The sequence below is a fragment of the Mobula hypostoma genome, chromosome 5, assembly GCF_963921235.1.
Source record: "Mobula hypostoma chromosome 5, sMobHyp1.1, whole genome shotgun sequence".
NCBI lineage: Eukaryota > Metazoa > Chordata > Chondrichthyes > Myliobatiformes > Myliobatidae > Mobula > Mobula hypostoma.
In genome coordinates this window covers 168,161,326-168,181,107 of record NC_086101.1, presented here as the reverse complement: position 1 = coordinate 168,181,107, position 19,782 = coordinate 168,161,326, and the positions used below count along the sequence as shown (strand labels likewise).

The window sequence follows — 19,782 nt, the reverse complement described above, 5'->3', positions numbered from 1 at the left end:
AGTGGCTCCCTGATGCCCGCAAATTATATACAATATCCCAGAAATCAATTTTTTTGAGAGCGAATGAGAGAGAGAAAGCAAGAGAGAGTGCAAGAGAGCGCAAGAACGAGAGGGAGCACGAGAGAGCAACCACGAGAGAGAGAGAGAGCGCGAGAGAGAGTGAAAGCGTACCATGGCAGAGTGTTGCAAAAAAAGAAAATATAAAACGTACATCACCCCAGACTACCCCTAAAGTCTAACCCTGCCTAATAGGGGTCAAAAATAATGACAGTATTGCTGGCTGCACTGTTTTTGCAACAGTGACTTTTCTATTGCCCATGGTGTGTTAAGACTGTAAAAGTCATGTTGAGGTGAGTTTAACAGGTGTCATTCATTCATTAGCATAGCTAACGTTATTTAAACTAGCTGGCTAGCTGCTAAGGAGCTACTCTATTGCAGACATCCCACCTCTCCCAGAAGTTCCGGGAGTCTCCGGCAAATTGATGGTGCTACCTCCCTGAAATGAGTTTTTGCAAGGTGGGATGTCTGCTACAATTGCGTGAATTGTTTCTTTCAAGAGTGTTGTTCTGATTAAATTGTTATTAGCAATAATTGTGATCAAATCAAATTTCTGTTTACAGAAAGCTAAACTGTATAATGTATACCTATTCCTCTTATCAGATGCTTGTAAATACTTTGTTATGGTTTATTCAAAATATATTTTTAAATATTCTAGGTTTTTAAAAATCTTTAAATTATGCATTCTCGTTAAGCTTTAGGTTTTGTTGCATGCTCAGCTTTTAATAAAAACAAATTAATCCGAATCAGGTTTATTATCACTGGCAAGTGTCATGAAATTATACAATACATGATAATATAGAAAAAGGTAAACAAGTAAATCAAGTACAGTAGATACATATATATTAAATAGCTCCATTAAAAATAGTGCAAAACAGAAGTAATATGTATTTTTTAAATAGTGTTCGTGGGTTCAATGTTCATTTGAGAATTGTATGACAGAGGGGAAGAAACTGTTCCTGAATCACCGAGTGTGATGTGTGTTGACCCTGTGTCAATGCAATAGTGCAAATTAAAACTTGACAAATACTGGCATAAAATGTCCTGGAATTGAAGCAAAAAGTGATCCTGAAAGCAAAATATTGCAGTGTTTGACATACAGAATAAGAAGAGAGTACTGAAAAATGTCAGTAGTTGAGAGGGAACAAGTAATGTCCTGAGTCTGTGACCTTGAAACAGATTGGAGGTGATTGTTATTTGGTGTGCATGATCATGTCTTGTACTTGAGCATTGTAAAACAGGAAAAGCTCAAAAAAAAAACCAATGCTGATTAAATACTCAGATCAGGCCACACCTTTGGGGGAAATGGAGAGAATGTTTCAGAATTTCTTCAGTTTTAATTTTCAATCAATATTTTGCCCTATGGTTATTTGTATCAGTTCTTTAACTTCTTGTGTGGTATTAATTTCACATTTTGTTTATAGTATCCATCACAAGGTAACAGTATCGGGGACCCAAGTCTAGATGAAGTCTTCAGCATCGGCCTACAGAATTATTCGCCTGGCACAGTCAGTATGAAGGATATACCTCCAGACAATATAAGAAAAGTAAGTACATTACAGACTAATCAAAAATGGGTGTTATAGAACATTTCAATAATGACTTGTATTTTAAAATATTGCACATTAGATGGATATTTTTGCTTTTATTTGAAAGGTATGGTTCTTCTTGCAGTGTTTTTTGTGTGCTAAATTGAGAATGCTGTAATGTCAAGTAAATTGGATGCAATTAATACATAAACACTACTCTTACGTACAGTTTGATTTTGCAATGAATAATGGCACAGAGTACAATATTATAGAACCAACGAGTTTCAAGCTTTCCTTTTGGCGAGCAGGGTGGATAACTTTTATTGCAAGGGATTGAGAGAGCAAAAGTTGTCTAGTTGTAACTATACAAGGCTTTGAGATCACAGCTGATGGACATTGTGTAGTTTCTAGGTAATAGAAAAGCATGGATGGCCTTAAGATGAAGGTACAGCATTGGGATGAGATTTCCCCCCAATGAGGAGTGAATTAAGATTGGTTGTACTCACTGCAGTTTAGCAGTTATGTGTGATCTCAGTGAAGATCAATAGATTTTGAGTGAGATTCACTGTGAATGCTAAGGTGTTCTTTCCTCTGCCATAAAAGTCTGGGACAAAGCAATATAGTTAAAAGCAACAGATCGGCAGTTAAGAATTATGAGAAATTTCTACTGAGTTGTAAATCCAGAATTTGCACTATGGATGTTAAGATGGTCAGTTGTTGAGATGATTGGCAGCTTGTAAATTCAAGATACTGTACTAAGCCAGTGCTGGCGGTGTAGCGGCATCTGCACTGGTCTTCGGAGCAAGAGGTCCCAGGTTCGAATCCAGCCTGCTCCTTGCATGTGTTCTTACCTGTACTGCGTTCAGCGTCAAGCTAACATGCACCAAATGAGACGTGGGGAGGAACATTACCTTTCCCTCAGGATACTAAAGAAAGAGGAAGAGATGAAGCAGAGAAGTGGCATTCTGATAGAAGATTGTAGAGCAGACTAAGGAGGCTTTCAGCATATTTCAACTTCATTTCTGAAGTTAAGGGAATCTTAATGGAAAATTCTGGGGCACATCTTCTATGATAAATTATTGGGATTTATTCATCTGTGAGTATCATGGGAGTATTCAAATTGCACTCATGTATCCTTGTACACTATATATTCCTGGTTAAATATGCAGTTCATATGAGTTACTGTAGATGATAACACTACTTGTGATTTAATTGTTTTGACTTGCAGTTTCTATCACTTGAGAATCCAAGCTTTGGGACAGAAACTTAGGTTTTTAAAAAACAAACACACGTCTAAGTGTATCGGTCAACTTTTAAGTGGCAAATAGAGGATTATGGAAATTTGCCCTATCCTAGAATTTGTCCTTCTGCCAAAATCCTGAACCTATCCCCCCTCATATTTTGTCAAGCAATATAAATAGGATCTGGGATTTTTTTTTTCTCTCTTTGCTAAGTAATCAGGCATTAACTTATCACCTCTTAAACTTCTATGCAGTTTAACTCTAAATGCTTTACTTTTTATGTCTTCCATGTTGGTTTTAGAGTGAACTTGAATTATTTGGATCCTACATTTGAGTGCAAGTGTATTGGTTAGATTCAAGAAAATGATGCTAAACTAAGGCACAAATAGCTCTTCAAACGCTTAGCAATTGCTTTCCCAGTGGCAGTGTCTTTCGGTGTCATATCAAATACAAATTCTCTTCAGCTCCGTTTCCATATTTTTACATGCTTTTCTTTGATCTTGGTAATTAGGCTATTTTATCCTTGTCATTTCAGTAACAGATTTATTTTATCCCTGTTTCTTCTCATTGTAGTTCGAGCTATTCCTGGCCATTTTTATTGGTGCTCGCAGAAACTGGATTACTCCTTCACTGAGTCTGTTGCTCTGATTGTTTTACATTCTCTAACCAGTTGTTTTTGCTTCAGGGAAATAGTCTGTGTTTCATCACTTCTGTTCTTTATCTTTAACTGGTGTTCTCCCTCTAATTTGCTTTGAGCTCTGTATCACATTAGCAAGTTCTTAATAAATTACACATTTGTTGTATAGTTGGTTATCTGTCTGTCTGAAGCGTAGTTTTAATTAGTTTGCTGACCTGCCGGTTGTGGATGTGCACACTGGATTGATCCAGGAAATTTCTTGTTTCAGAATATTTCTGCAGTTTTTTGAACAGACATTAGTCATTCGTTAATTTGTGACTTAGCATCAGGTTAATACAAAGTTGTTGGTTTACCAATCTTTAAAACAGTGTTTTTAAGAAACATTGAAACATAGAAAACCTACAGCACAATACAGGCCCTTCGGCCCAAACATGCATTTATTTTAGAAATTACCTAGGGTTACCCATAGCCCTTTATTTTTCTAAGCTCAATGTACCTATCCAGGAGTCTCTTAAAAGACCCTATCATATCCTCCTCCACAATCATCGCTGGCAGCCCATTCCACGCACTCACCACTGTCTGCGTAAAAAAAAACAACAATAAACTTACCCCTGACATCACAGCACTAAGCAGTATTGCATCCATATTGTTCTGTCTCAGTACTTTTATATTTGTGTGCTGTAGCACTTTTTTTATTCGCAGTTATTTTGTAAATAACACTATTCTTTGCATTTCTGGTCAGATGCTAAATGCATTTCTTTGGCTTTGTATCTGTACTCGGCACAATGACAATAAAATTGAATCTAATCTAATCTAATCTCCTCTGTACCTACTTCCAAGCACCTTAAAACTGCGCCCCCTTGTGTTAGCCATTTCAGCCCTGGGAAAAAGCCTCTGACTATCCATACGATCAATGCCTTTCATCATCTTATACACCTCTAACAGGTCACCCCTCATCCTCCTCCGCTCCAAGAAAAAAAGGCTTGAGTTCACTCAACCTTCTCTCATAAGGCATGCTCCCCAATCCAGGCAATGTCCTTGTAAATCTCCTCTGCACCCTTTCTATGGTTTCTGCATCCTTCCTGTAGTGAGGCGACCAGAACTGAGTACAGTACTCCAAGTGGGATCTGACCCAGGGTGCTATATAGCTGCAACATTACCAGAATAAGGGTAATGATATTAAAATGCAGAGCCATATCTGAAACATTTTAAATCTATTTACTGAGATACAGCATGGCGGAGGCCCTTTAGGCCTTTTGAACCATAGAACCCAAAAACCCCTGATTTTACCCTAGCCTAATCACAGGACAATTTACAACGCTCAAATCACCTACCCACCAATAGGAAACCGGAGTACCCGGAGAGCCACGTGGTCACGGAAAGAACATTTAAAGCTCCTTACGGACAGCGGCAAGAATTGAACCTGGGTCGCTGGTACTGTAAACTGTTGTGCTAACCACTACCCTACTGTGCTGCCCAATTAGACTTTTACACTCAGAATAACCCATGAGTTGCTTATGCTGTCTGTAACATTGTTCAATTGTAGTTAATGGAAACTCCTTCATGTTCAATCAAATGGACTCTCTTAACCACAAAAGCCATGATGTGCCATGCAGAATTGACATCACTGAAGCAGGATGTTTTGCAAATATACTGTATACTTTGCAGCAGCACAAGTTTCAAGAGTGCCGAAGCATGCCTTCAGCAGATAATGAACACTTCATTCTGCATAAAATATGCATCCTTACCCGAGTTGAAACGAGAAAGGTTATCCTTATTTATAACAAGTACTTAAGTTTTATTTTTGGGATTTCAGCAGCCAACACGACGTCTGCCTTGTGGACTGTGCTGTTGGAAGTATGTTGATTCACAATGGGGTGAATATGACCAAAGTGGTGTATTTGGCTGGGGCAGCAGTCCCCTCCAGTCAAATTACTTGCATGTCCCCGAGTTTGTGATTCGAATGCATATAGAAAATTCTCCAAGCTTCTCTGATATGGTCTTAGTAACTTGTTTCCATTTCCATAAAAAGTTGCAAATCAATTCATATATTTATCAAGTCATGCATAGGGTAGTCAACTTGAAAATTTCCTTCTAATACTGTGCAAAATAAATTGAAGTTTCAAGGGACCAAGAATTGAGGGGGAAAAATGAAGATTACTTGAGTTTGCTCTTGCACTTTTCATGTAGGTTCTTATATTTACAGAAATTTGATGGTATCAGAAGTTCATGAAATTTAGAAAACTGTATGTCGGGAGTTCTTTATTCATTGTTGTTCTCATACCTAGGTGCCTTTGACAAATGGCCAAATGTACCAACCTTCTAGAGTCCCAGTGAACTGCAACCAACCCAACCACACAATGTCCCAAGCAACTGTTGGGAGGCATCCTTCCAGGGAGCAACTGATTGATTACCTAATGCTAAAAGTATCTCACCAACCACCGTATACTCAAGGAGCTTCCACAAACCATCTGATGAGACAATGTCGGGATATTGTACAGCAAGAGGTAAGAATCAACAATTGTTACCTTAATGTAGAAGTAAAGTCGAAGCATCGGCTTTTACACGGGCTGTGAAAATATTTACTTTGCCCAGTTACTAGTACAGTGCACATTGAGTTTTGGGATCCACCACAATTAAGCTGAACTATCAATGAGTAAATGTTCAGCAAAATTGTGAAAGAGGTTTGACTCTTGGTCCTGTATCTAGGAGTACTGTAACAGACATTGACCTCAACAATGCAGAAACCTGTTAACAAGGTAGTTGAACTATGGATCTTCGTGGACTATGATATTTTATCATCAAACAAATATTAATTTGTTATAAACACTTGTATAAAATTCAAATATGGGTAGAACTTTTAGTGACCTCCTTTATCACTTCAGTGTTATAGTTTCTGAAATCGGCTCTATGCAGTTGCCATGAAAAGTTACCAGGAGCTGTTTTCAGAGCATCTGCAGTTCCTCTGTGTGAAAGACTTTGATCCAGAATTTCCTCTGATCTGCATAAGTACACTACATTTGCTCTGCTTATACAAAGCGAGCCAAATTTACATCACACTTCCAGGTGAACGATATCAGTGAAATTCAGGGCTTTTTACAACATAAACAGTTTCACTTTCTCTCAGTAGCATTTCAGATGTAAAAATAATTTCCCCATCTGAAAATAATAATTTGAACTGCACTTCAACGTACTGGCTAGCACAGCACTTCACGGTACCAGCAACTCTGGCTCAAATCCCACCACTGACTGTAAGGAGTTCGTACGCTCTTCCCGTGACCGCCTTGGTTTCTTCGGGTGCTCTGGTTTCCTTCCAGAGCCCAAAGATGTATCAGTTAGTAGGTTAATCGGTCTTGTAAATTGTCCTGTGATTAGGCTAGGGTTAAATCAGGGGATTGCTGGGTGGTGCAGTTCAAAGGGCCTATTCAATAAATAAATAACTTTCTATAAAGTGCAATTATTCCATGAACAGGATAAATGTACTAAAGTAGTGAGATGTCAGAACCAGTCCATCAATGCCCAAAAGTCTGAGATTTGCAACAGAAATAGAAATCAGGAAATGTTTTGTATGCTTCTTGCGGTTGTTCACCTGAATGATCTGAGACAGGAGATCCTTGGTTTAAATGTCGCTCGTGTTAAAAAAAAAATATTTTTTTTCAACTTATGGTACTCTGTTAGCCTAGGTTAATTACTGACAACTTTCTATGATCTTGAGGCCATATCTTGCGAATTTGAGGGTGAAAACGTTTTGTTCAGTGAAATTATGCAAGTTCACTTTCTGTTCTCAACATAAAGGTCAAATCTGTAACTAACAAAGTCATGTTAGTTTGCCTTTCCTTTTCCCTGAACCTTACCCCTCCACTGTCCCCATCCTCACCCCATTCTCCCTCATCCACGTGACAATTTAGTTATCTGGTTTAAAACATTTCTGAGTAAATGAAATTATTTTTAATTCTTTCCAGATGCATATTAAAATAGATAAAAATCCTGAGCTGGGTTTCAGCATATCTGGAGGTATTGGAGGGCGAGGGAACCCCTTCAGACCTGATGATACAGTGAGTATTTATATAGCCTTTTACAATGGTGTGTAGTTTGAGTCTGAGTTTTAGAATTATGTAGTACTAAGATGGGCCCTTGGGACCAACACATCCATACCAGTCATTAAGTACCTATCTAGACTAACTCCATTCACTGGCATTTGGTCTGTAGCCAACTGCCTTACAATTCACATGCTTCGATGCTGCTCCAGTGTCATGAGAGTATCTGACTCTTCCGCCACTTCAGATTCCAACCACCCTTTGAATGGAGAAGGGGAGGGAAGGGTGGAATTCTTCCTCTGATTCTTTCTAAATGCCCTTGCTCCCCACCTTTAACCTAAGCCTCGTGGCATCAGATATCTCTGGCAAGGGGCCATTTTCGCTACCATTGTGACAGAAGCATTTAATCACTGATGATAGCTGGGTGAGCTGCTCTGCACCACTTCCAGTATAATCATGTACTTCCATGATCAGAATTGCACACTGTGGCCTAACCAGGGCTCTATAATGTTTGTAACAAGACCTCCCTATGCCAGTAAGCATCATGTATCACTTTTTACCCCATTACCTGTTGCTGCTTCCTTCTGGGTTCTTTGGATTTGTACACTAAGTTCAGCTTGTTCCTCAATACTCCTTAAGACACTACCATTTCCCCCTCAAATGCATCCCCTTGCAAAGAATCCAGAAGAGCTAGGATTGTGATCCTTTCAGGCTTAAAGTCCAGTTCTGTTTCCTATTCAACAGCCAGATGGAGAGACTAAAGAGATGGGAGGGACTGGGACTCCGGGAGAGATTCTGTTGGAGGAGCTGAGAAGCTGGGCATCAGTAGTGCCTGGAAGAGAAGAGTCCATGGCAATGGACTAAGATCAGCATTGGATGATGCCAAATTGTTGGTGATAGGAGGGGAGGTGAAAAAATTGCAAAGGAACTTCATTTAGAGATCCCTCCATTGTATAAAAATAAAGTTTGCTCTCAACCCAGCACACAAAGACAGGTGCTGTGAGCTTCTGGTTTGTGAAGTATGAGATAAATGTATTTTGTTTGCTTAGAGAAAAATGATCTGCCCAAGCTAACCTGATTAAAAGATCTTACTTTTTTGATACCCGGCTTGGGTTGGGTTAGATGAGCCCATCTCACTGATGGTATTATGCATCGTAGGCCTCTTTGATCATCCAGATTTTAACCTTTACAGAAGAAAAATCTTGAGATGTGTGTTAATTATTCATAGCTAAGTTACTATATGATATGCATAAATGGTTACAAGAAAGTTATGTATGAAATATTTATTCTTTACGCAGGGTATATTTGTAACTAGAGTTCAGCCTGAAGGTCCAGCTTCAAAACTGCTTCAGCCTGGAGATAAAATAGTTCAGGTAATTATTAAATAAACAAAAGTTTTTTTTATTTTCAAATAGTAGAAACAAATCTCTCTAGCAAACAGAAAACCTTAGAGGAACTCAGCAGGTCAGGAGGAAGTTCCAGCATCTTGCATGTGTTGCTCCAGATTTCTAGCATCTGCAATCTCTCATGTCTCTAGTAAATGGTCTTTTTTCTGTCCTCTTTATTTACTCTTAGTTCTAGCGTTTTCATAGATGTGCTCCATAAACTGATTTCTTCCCTTTTTAATATCTCTTAAAATAGAATCATTTCTAGATATTAATTCTTTGTAGAGTAGGTTGCTTACTTTAAGAACATGCATTTGTATTATTTTCAAAACAAATTAGTTTAACAATACTGTTGAAAAATGTATAGTGTGAATATTAAATTCATAGTTATGTTGAATAACTAGTGATGAATATTTTGTCTTTAGTTAATGGTGCATGTTATTCCATTTGATGTTCTGGTTATATTTTCCTATTTCTACTAGACATAATTGTGATCTATCAATATGTTTCTCTTTTGCATAATTTTGGGATGGAATCCATTTTATGAATCATGGTGCTGTGCATCTCACATATTCCTTTCGGGTTTTTTTTCCTGAATGTGTGTTTGTGGTCTTGAATACACAAGATCAGGTTCATTTATTTTTGTATGTCACAGGTCGTTGAAGCACTTTACAGCAGTACAACATTGACCACCATTTTGCATCAGTAACCTCTGTCTAAACATATTTCGGAGTGGTGCCTTGCAAAATTGTAAAGAATGGGTTTTTTTTATGTGTTGGTGAGAATATTTCAAATTATTGCGTTTTCTTCAGGATTGTTACTTCCAGTAGGGCAGTTTTAACTGAGCTTGTGGCACTAAAGCGGACTTTCCACACAGAATCCAAGTTATTTATTCAGAGATACAGCACAGAGCAGGCCCTCCCGGCCTGAGAAGCCATGTCACTCAGAAACCCACCTATTTAACACTAGCCTAATTACAGGACAATTTACATTGACCAATTAACCTAACCGGTACATCTTTAGATTGTGGGAGGAAACCGATGCGGTCATGGGGAGAATGTACAAACTCCATCCAGGCACCGCCAGAATTAACCTCCGAACTCCACCATGAACCATCATAGCATCACACTAACCATTACACTACCATGCACCCTTGTACCTTGGTTATAGTGTGATTAAACCATGGTTATCGAATACTTCCATGCATACGGAAGATTTTGAAGCTTGATAATTCCTCAAATAATACGGAACTGATATTTTACATAGAGTGGTAAAAGCATGATTTCAAGTAATGTTGCTGTCTATGAACCAGGGGACCACTTTGAACCACTTGTCCATGCACCACGGGAAGAACAGAATCATTGAAAACGTGCTTTAATGTTTTGCATTGCGGCAAATGGAGTCTATGGTACAACACAATGAACAGTGTGTGGCTGCCCAAATTATTACAGAACATTGAAAACATGCTGCCTTTATTGTGGGAGGATGAGCTGAGTGAATCTGTGCTAGTTCGGAAAAATGTTTTCAGCATTTCATACTTAAGAGTTGGACCTTGACATGCAGGTGACAGACAGATGGATCTGAATGGGGAGATTAATAAGTTTTGATAATGAGGAGATTTGGGGATGGAAAAGGTGAACAGAGGGAAAGAGAAGCTGGATAGGTGGGAGTAGTTACCTGAAATTAGTAAAGTCAATACTCAAACCATTGGGTTGTAGGATGCCCAAGTGGAATATAAGATGTTGTTTTTCTAGTTTGCATTTGGTCTCACAAGGGCAATGGAGAAGACAAAGGACAGGCAGATTGGTATGGGCAGGGGAGTTAAAATGGAATTTTTGAAGCACAGCTGTGCTCTATCTATAATGGCCAACGTAAGCTTCGAGTTGCAGGTCAGTCAATGATCTATTATGGCGGCTTCAAAGACGCTAAGATATCTCAGTGTGAATGCAGAAATAACCAGAGGATTTCTGGGCTGAACTCAATTACATTCTCCATCACAGCTATCTTGAACATTCTGACATTGGAACTGAAAATGTGATCTACATGTTAAAACTAGTTGATGAGGACTATGCAGTGACTCTGAAATTGTGTACAATGTCCTGAAAGACCCCATGTTGGTGAGAAATGAACAGCCACTAACCAAATGGGCTGCTCTTGTTTAGTGTATAGAAGGCGAATTGAAGCGTTTTAAGTTGTCAGAATGAAGTAGCATGTGAACAGTTGTGTTTGGTGTGATGGTAATAGGTGGCCTCCATTACGTGGTCTTGGCTGAACTTTATAATGAGCACAGGAATAAATGAAATGAAAGAAATTGCAAGAATCTTTGCTTACTGGTCCAGCAAAATCACCTCTCCAGTCAAGGACATGATTTACTTTATCATTTCAAAGAGTATGTGCAGACTTGGGTAAAATGGACAAATGACAACTTCCTGGCATTGATAGCCACTCACTGTGGATTGAAGTGAAACAAAAGATCCTATTTTACCACCACCTTATACCGTGGAAGAATTTTAGTGTTCAGATCATGGTTATCTGAAGAGTTATATTAACACCCTTGAGTTCTGATCTCCCGATTACTAACTACCATGAAATCAAATGGAATCCAAGGCTTTTAACATCTGGCTTAAAATGGAGTAGCCAAGATTTCTGTCAGAATAGTGAAGGAAGTTCTCAAACAAATGTTGCAGAGATATTTAAAACTCAGTCAGAATCATTTATATGGCCAATTTCCTGCTGAAATACAGAATGAGAGTGTGTTCAGATGAAAGGTCATCAATCTAAACATTAACTCTTTTTTTTCTCTCTCCATGGATTCTGCCTGATGTGCTGGGTATCTCCAGCTTTGTTCTGTTTTTATTTCAGCTTCTGAGCTGCCTATATGGGTGAAGTATTCCTCAAATTTCCTTATGAAATAATAGTCAAGTAGCAGCGAGAAACTTTGTGCCTTATTTTAGATCAAACACTAAAATATTGATGCTTACAAGTATCAGTTCCAAAATACTACCCTCTACCTCTTACCTTTTTGAATGTCTTTCAGGAATGGACAGTTCAGAGTTGCTATAAAATTGTATGCTCTGAAATTGCACTCATTTGGGATCAACGAATAGGATGAACTATCTTTTATATGTTTCCTCTGTTTCTTCCTTCACAACTGTAACTAAGCACTAAGAATTCTTGGATTTAAATATTGCTGAAACATGCAGTTATCAGTTCCTCAGCCACATCCTCTCAACCATTTTACCTATAATTCCCATTTCTTTTTCCCGAACTTTGCTTTCCCCCCTCCCTCTCCCCCTTCTCCCCCCCCCCACACGGTCTCCACGTGAGGAAAAGCAGAATTCTTCCATTGATTTTCACCCTTCCAGCATTGTGCTCCCAGTATTTCTGCCAATAATAAATGCCTTTCCTTGGCTAATATCCTATATGATCAGCTCCTACCACACAAATTCTTCTCTCCGCACAACTGTTTTGCTCGAAAACAGTTTCAACTTACTGCATCAACAACTGCTTTTAATGTAGTTTATTTTCTTCAGACAACATTTGACATGGAAGATTTTAGAGCAGTTGACCAAGAGTTTAATGATGGAGCAAAATTTAAAGATTTTTTTTTTTTGAAGCTTCAAGCCATGAAACCCCCAGGCACTGCTGCCAATGACAGTGACTAAAACATGTGGTGCTTGAAACCAAAGGTGGAGGAGGGTAGATATTTAAGTTTGAAAAGTAAAATTTCATATGCTAGCAATGTGAAACAGAACTCTGGCTAATGCTGACATCTGGTCAAAAAGGTTGGTTTGGATTATCAGAATCAGGTTTAACATCACTGGCACATGTCATGAAATTTGTTGTTTTGTGAAGCAGCACATTTCAATAAATAATAACTAAATCAGAGCAAGAAGTATATATATATTTAATAAGTTAAATCCTCAATACCCAGAGCCTGGACTGACACCAACCTACTGCCCTCTACTGTGCATATTGTCTTGTTTATTGTTGTAATGCCTGCACTGTTTTGTGCACTTTTTGCAGTCCTGGGTAGGTCTGTAGTCTAGTGTAGTTTTGTGTTGTTTTACATAGTTCAGTGTAGTTTTTGTATTATTCATGTAGCACCATGGTCCTGAAAAACGTGTCTCGTTTTTACTGTGTACTGTACCAGCAGTTATGGTGGAAGTGACAATAATAAGTGACTTGACTAGTGTAAAAAGTAGAAAAATAAAGTAGTGAGGTAGTGTTCATGAGTTCAATGTCCATTCAGAAATCGGATGCTAGAGGGGAAGAAGCTGTTCCTGAATCATTGAGTGTTTCCTTCAGTCTCCCGTTCCTCCTTCCTGATGGTGATAATGAGAAGAGGGCATGTACTGGGTGATGAGTGTGGTTAATGATGGATACCGCCTTTTTGAGGCATTGCTCCTTGAAGGTGTCCTGGTTGTTGAGGAGGCTAGTGCCCATGATACAGCCAGATAGAATGCTCTCCACTGTAAATCTGTAGAAATTTGTGAGTTTTAGAGAGTTATTTTAGTGCAGTCCTGATTGCTGTGATTGAACCATGAAGTTCTGTGAAGGATGACCACAAATTTGAATTGTGATGTCGTACCTCCTATGCTTTTTCCAGTTCCCTAGATGACAGCTGTAGTTCTTTGCTTGTTATGGTATTGAATTTCAGTGTTTGATATGAACACCAATAACATCTCCTTTATCTTTATTCTCTTAACCGCCAGTTTGTTGGTGTCCGTGAAAGCATCAATATTCTTTCCAGCAGTTATTGCTCTGTTTATGGGATGTGAACTTTAGTAGCAAGACCAGTGTGTACTGCCCATCACTTTTTTTCCAGACTGTGTTTCCTAATATATTTCAGAAAATAGTTGGTCACAATGCTCTATTTTTGTAGCAATATACAACCTAGAGAAAACAGATTTCCTTCTCTGAAAGACCTTGAACCATGAGAATGTTTATAACGTTCAGAAGTTTAATGTCACCATTAATACTAATATTTTATTTTCCTGTCTTGTTTTAATGGCTTGGATTTAAATTTCCCAACTGCAGTGGCGAAGATGCCACTTCCTCATTTCCTTTCCAGTGGTGGAAAAATGTAACGTGGTTTTCTGCTCTCTTCATAGTCAATACCTGTAATGTCACTAATTTCAGCCTTTGCCCTGCTTCAGCTTCTCTCTTACATACACTGACTTTGTCAAATGTCTTTGCAAACTTTCCGTTCTTGAAAGATATCTAATTCTATACATGAAACCTGCTCACTCATTAACAGTGTTGAGCAATGCATCGAGCCTCATCCCCATGCTCCAGTTTTCCTGTATCTTACCCTCTTCTACATCCTTTGGGTCTCCAATGTGGGCTGCAGTGCATCTGTTACCTTTATTGACCGTGAAGTTTTCATTAAATTCATGATTGTCTCCCCACCCTTTTCCAAATCCATCAGCATTTTTTTTCCCTTTTACTTTGCACTGGGTATAAAGCTGTTTTTTTTCTTTTTACAATTGGTCCTTTGAACCAATCTTTCAGATAATTCCAGCTTGCTGGGCAATGCAGCTCGTTGGGCCAAAAGGGCCTATTCCACACTGGACCGCTAAATAAACATCTTGCATATGTTTGGCCCCCTCTGACTGTCCCAGCCTAGACAAAGATTAAAGTTGCCTATGATTACTGCCCTACCTTTCTGACAAGCTGTCATTATTCTTCCTTCACTCTTTGTCCCTCTACGTGATTTGTGTTGGGGAAGGAATCGAACCACACGCTCACAGGTGACATCTCACACTTATTCCACTAAGTTCTTCACGAAGTGCCAATGTGGTGTAGCTATTACAGTTCAGGGCTATGGAGTTCAGAGTTCAATTCCAACGCCTTCTATAAGGAGTCTGTACGTTCTCCATGTGTGACCGCATGGGTTTCCTCCGGGTACTCTGGTTTCCTCCCACAGTCCAAAGACATACCGGTTAGTAGGTTAATTGATCATTGTAAGTTATCCTGTGATTAGGCTAATGTCAAATAGGTGGATTTCTGGCCACAGCAGCTCATTGAACCAGAAGGGCCTGTTCCACACTGTCTCTAAATAAATAAATAGAAACCTTCCACCTAGCATAGTATCTGCTACTTCAAAAGTTCTTTCTGTCAACATGCTTGCCCAATTCCATGTAACACAGGAAACCGTGAGGGCAAATAGTTCATAAACTTGCTCCTTCAACTTATCCACTAACTTGCAGTTTTAATATCTTTTCATTAGAATAGTATGTTGGTACATCAAATACTATTTGCTGTAGTTTTGTTTATACACTACTTATGAATGTATTTCTTTTTACAGGCTAATGGGTACAATTTTGTGAATATTGAACATGGACAAGCAGTGTCGCTATTAAAAACCTTCCAGAATGCAGTGGACTTAATTATCCTGAGGGAAGTTGCATCCTAATGATGAATTATGGACAATAAGAAGAAATCAACCAATGTGATCAGTTTTTATAAGTAATTCTGTAGCAAAAAAATGCAGCTGATATCACTTTTTTTACTTGGAGACGCGGGAGGATCAATGGACGGTTCAATTTGTTGGTTGAGTTTAGTCTGTATAATGTATTGGCAATGTAGAGCTTGGGTATAAAGGGCACAACCACTCTGTATGATAGGGGTGCAGATGCAGGGACTGAAATAGGTTATAGAAGCAAATACTGCAGGGTGAAGAATTAACATAGCAAACATCAGAATCACTCTTAATATGAACAAACCTGTGTGCTTTTCTGTACAGATTTTAGGTTTTATTTTTGGATAATCTTATATATTACTAAAGATACTGTACAAGGCTTTAGTGAGCCTGATTTTTGCTCAGGGACAGGTGGCAGGGCTATCTGTTCTGTAGATTTAAGCCTTTTATTTTTAATCACCTTTGTATAATTGTTAAACGCTGAAACCACTGGGTAAGATGTACAGGAGTTGGAAAATGGATGTGTGTACAGTGTTTAGACGAATGGGTAGATGTATGGTTTGAGCATATACAATTAAGTGACCTTGCTTGGGAGTATCCGAAAGAACTGAGTCTGGGGCTAGGTTACCAAAGTAAGTGTTTGATTGGATTGCATGGTTTGATGATGGAGAAGGTATCATTGAAAGTTGGACTGGGGAAGGAAACAGCAAATTAAACCTGTCTGTGATGATCTGTTTCTCTAAGTTCTGAATTGTGAATTGGATTCTTCAAGAACAGTCTTACTTAAGGGTTCTTAGTCCTTTTGCAAAGGGAAGGGAATGTGGTTATGCTGCCTACTACTCTGAGAATGTTATTTTATTACACTTATAATTTCTAGTGCATTTGGCCAACATTTTAAATAAAAACTTTCTATCTTTACTAAAAAAAAAGGATATAATTAACAATAATGATGCATATTGATCAGCTTTGTGTATCACAATGAAAGTGCCATACGAGACCAAGAATTATCTTTTAAAATGCAGGTTAAAAACTCTGCTAAAAAGCAATACTGTAAGTCTATATAGTGAAGAGGGTGTAGATCTGACATTATGAATTTTAAAAGCTCTTGTACCTGTTTAGAAACAAAATATATATATATATATTCCAAGATGAGCATTAAATGAACAAAAAAGACAAACTGCTGGAGGAAGTCTGGTCAAGCAGCATTTGTGGGCATTAAATAAGTTTTATTTCATAAGGTGTCCATTCTAAATATTATCATAGGATAATATTTCACTACTCCCATTTATGGTGCAGAAGGATATTTCCCACATAAGTGGAATAAAAATCGATACAGTAGCTGTAAGGGTGTAGCAGAAACACTTGGATACACAAATGAAAACAGACCCCTGCTTGGGTAGTTCCCGTATGTTGCAGCAAATCTTAATGGCTTCGTGTTCTTGAATACAGGTATCCTGCAGCAGCATTTCCCATTAAGATGAATTATATATGTTTGTTGTGGGTGTTGAGAATATCAAAGATTTTTTTTAAAAGAAATCCATTTGTTGCAAGGTCACACGCTGCATTGATTGTTGACTAAAAGTTCTATTTTAAAAGGTTTTTTTTTACCCAGGCATGGTTTTTAAAAGTGTAGAAACAGGTTTTAATGATTTGCCCTGAGGAGGAATAATACCATTCAGCTGCTTGGTAGAATTATAACAAAATATATACAAGTGTGTACATTGTATTTCAATGAAATAACCTATCGGTAAGCATTGAAGTTTTTAATACCTTTTCAAGCTGGAATTGCCTTTCATGAACTTGGTGATCATGTTGTACCATTGTTTAAAAGCTTTCAATTAAGTATGCACTTTCAAATTAAGTTTTGGGTGAATTTTCAGATGTAGTCTGAGGGTATCTTAACTAATATTTGTGTAACCTGGAGAATTTTTCAAACCAAGTTTGAGCTGGTTAATCGATTGGATTAGGATGACAGGATGTAACACAATCTACTTGTCAGGCAACAAATACTGTATTGCAGATTTTGATAAGCCATTGACTTTGGGGGAGAAAAATGATGCATGTCAAAGCAAACTGTTTCTTTTCCCCTTTAATTCTGTTTTGTGTAATGGTTGAAATATTTTTTAACTATGACCAGTTTGTCATCTTTGATTGTGGGGTAATGGTGATTTTAAATATTTGATGGCCAACTCATGAAAGGTATAATTCAGCTGTATAAGTAAACCGCAAGTAAATTGAAAAATCCTAAACATTCCCATGTATTTATTATGTAATTTATTTATTCTGATGGTTTCTTGTGGGCTAGATTTTTCTAAAGTTTGTATATAGTTGAACATGTCCTTGATTAGAACAAGTATAAAATGAATAAAAAGTAGCCAATATTCTTGGTTCCCACAGCAATGCTGTATTCCTGATACATTTTAAACCATTGCCTTTATTTTGAGCAAGTCTGTGATGTTTCAAAAGAGCTACATTTGTCCAACATTCCACATTTTGTATATAACTAGACGGTTTCTAACACAATCTACAATAATTAAGGTCAACTAATGCTCTTCACAATCTGATTTACTTTGTACAATTTTAGTTTGTAAACAAGGCAGTTTGTTGTAAATGAAATCTTAAATTGGTCAAAACTGTTGTGTGTCCCACTGACATGAAAATGATTTGTAAATCCACTCATTTTACAAAAGTGCAAATGGCTTCTATATGTTCCTATTGTGGTTTATTAAAAAAAATGGAATCAAATCAACTGACCATATTTTGTGCTTTATTTTTAGTACCTCGGAAGACGATAAGATAGGAACAGGATTAGGCCGTTCAGTCAATCAAGTCTGTTCCCCATTCCATCACAGCTGATTTCTTTTTCAATCTTTTTATTAAGTTTCAAAATTAATAAACATAATGATTTATTACCCCTCTCAACCCCATTCTTCTGCCTTCTCCCTGTAACCTTTGACACCCTGACTAAGCAGGACGATAAGATACAGGAGCAGAGTAATTACAATGGTGGTTATCCGTCATGTCAGTGATGATGGGATGCCTGTTCTGGAGAGTTTTGAATTGAATTGACTTTATTATTTACATCCTTCACATACATGAGTAAAAATCTTTACATTACATCTCCATCTAAATATGCAATGTGCAGTTTATAGTAATTTGTAATAAATAGTACGTACAACAGGACAGTCAGTATAGTATAGAAATACAATTGTATCAGCATGAATTAATCAGTCCAATGGCCTGGTGGAAGAAGCTGTACCGGAGCCTGTTGGTCCTGACTTTTATGCTGCGCTACCATTTCTTGGATGGTAGCAGCTGGAACAGTTTGTGGTTGGGGTGACTGGGGACCCCCAGTGATCCTTCGGGCCCTTTTTACACACCTGTCCCTGTAAGTGTCCTGAATAGTGGGAAGTTCACATCTACAGATGTGCTGGGCTGCCCGCATCACTCTCTGCAGAGTCCTGCGATTGAATGAAGTACAGCTCTCATACCAGCCAGTGATGCAGCCAGTCAGGGTGCTCTCAATTGTGCCCCAGTAGAAAGTTCCTAGGATTTGAGGGCCCATGCCAAACTACTTCAAATGACTGAGGTGAAAGAGGCACTGTTGTGCCTTTTTCACCACACAGCTGGTGTGTGCAGACCACGTGAGGTCCTCGGTGATGTTTATGCCGAGGAACTTAAAGCTGTTCACCTTCTCAACCCCAGATCCATTGATGTAAATTGCGGTTAGCCTATCTCCATCCCTCCTGCAGTTCACAACCAGCTCCTTTGTTTTTGTGACTTTGAGGGAGAGGTTTTCTTGACACCACTGGGTCAGGGTGATGACTTTTCTGTAGACTGCCTCATTATTACTTGAGATTGGGCCAATCAGTGTAGTATTGTCAGCAAATTTACTTAGCAGATTGGAGCTGTGGGTGGAAACACAGTCATGGGTGTACAGAGAGTAATGGAGTTAACGTGGAAAAGCAATTGCTCGAGGGCAGTTTCAATCTCTCAACCTCAGAAGTCCGGGTTCAGTGGTACGAACATAAGAAACAGGAGCAGGAGTCGGCCATCAGGCCCATCGAGCCTGTTCTGGCATTCAATAAGATCATGGCTGATCTGGCCACGGACTCATCTCCACCTACCTGCCTTTTCCCCATAACCCTTAATTCCCCTACTATGCAAAAATCTATCCAACCTTGTCTTAAATATATTTACTGAGGTAGCCTCCACTGCTTCATTGGGCAGAGAATTCCGCAGATTCACCACTCTCTGGGAAAGCAGTTCCTCCTCATCTCCGTCCAAAATCTACTCCCCCAAATCTTGAAGGTATGTCCCCTAGTTCTAGTCTCGCCCACCAGTGGAAACAACTTTCCTGCCTCTATCGATCCATTTCATAATTTCATGTTTCTGTTAGATCTCCTCTCATTCTTCTGAATTCCAGTGAGTACAGTCCCAGGTGACTCGATGTCTCCTCGTAGTCTAACGAA

The 19,782-nt window shown here is 38.5% G+C and overlaps 1 protein-coding gene across 5 annotated transcripts in view; it reads left to right on the top strand.

Annotated features, from left to right (window-relative positions):
• The window catches only part of erbin (erbb2 interacting protein), a 226,551-nt gene extending 208,496 nt beyond the window's left edge, over window positions 1-18,055 (top strand). For all 5 annotated transcript variants that reach the window (XM_063049368.1, XM_063049369.1, XM_063049365.1 and 2 more), the window contains 5 exons: window positions 1,482-1,604; window positions 5,753-5,971; window positions 7,427-7,519; window positions 8,800-8,874; window positions 15,197-18,055. In XM_063049368.1, the coding sequence (XP_062905438.1) occupies window positions 1,482-1,604; window positions 5,753-5,971; window positions 7,427-7,519; window positions 8,800-8,874; window positions 15,197-15,304 (618 nt within the window). In that variant the 3' untranslated portion in view covers window positions 15,305-18,055. The remainder of the gene's footprint in view (window positions 1-1,481; window positions 1,605-5,752; window positions 5,972-7,426; window positions 7,520-8,799; window positions 8,875-15,196) is intronic.
• The last annotated feature ends 1,727 nt before the right edge of the window (window positions 18,056-19,782 follow it).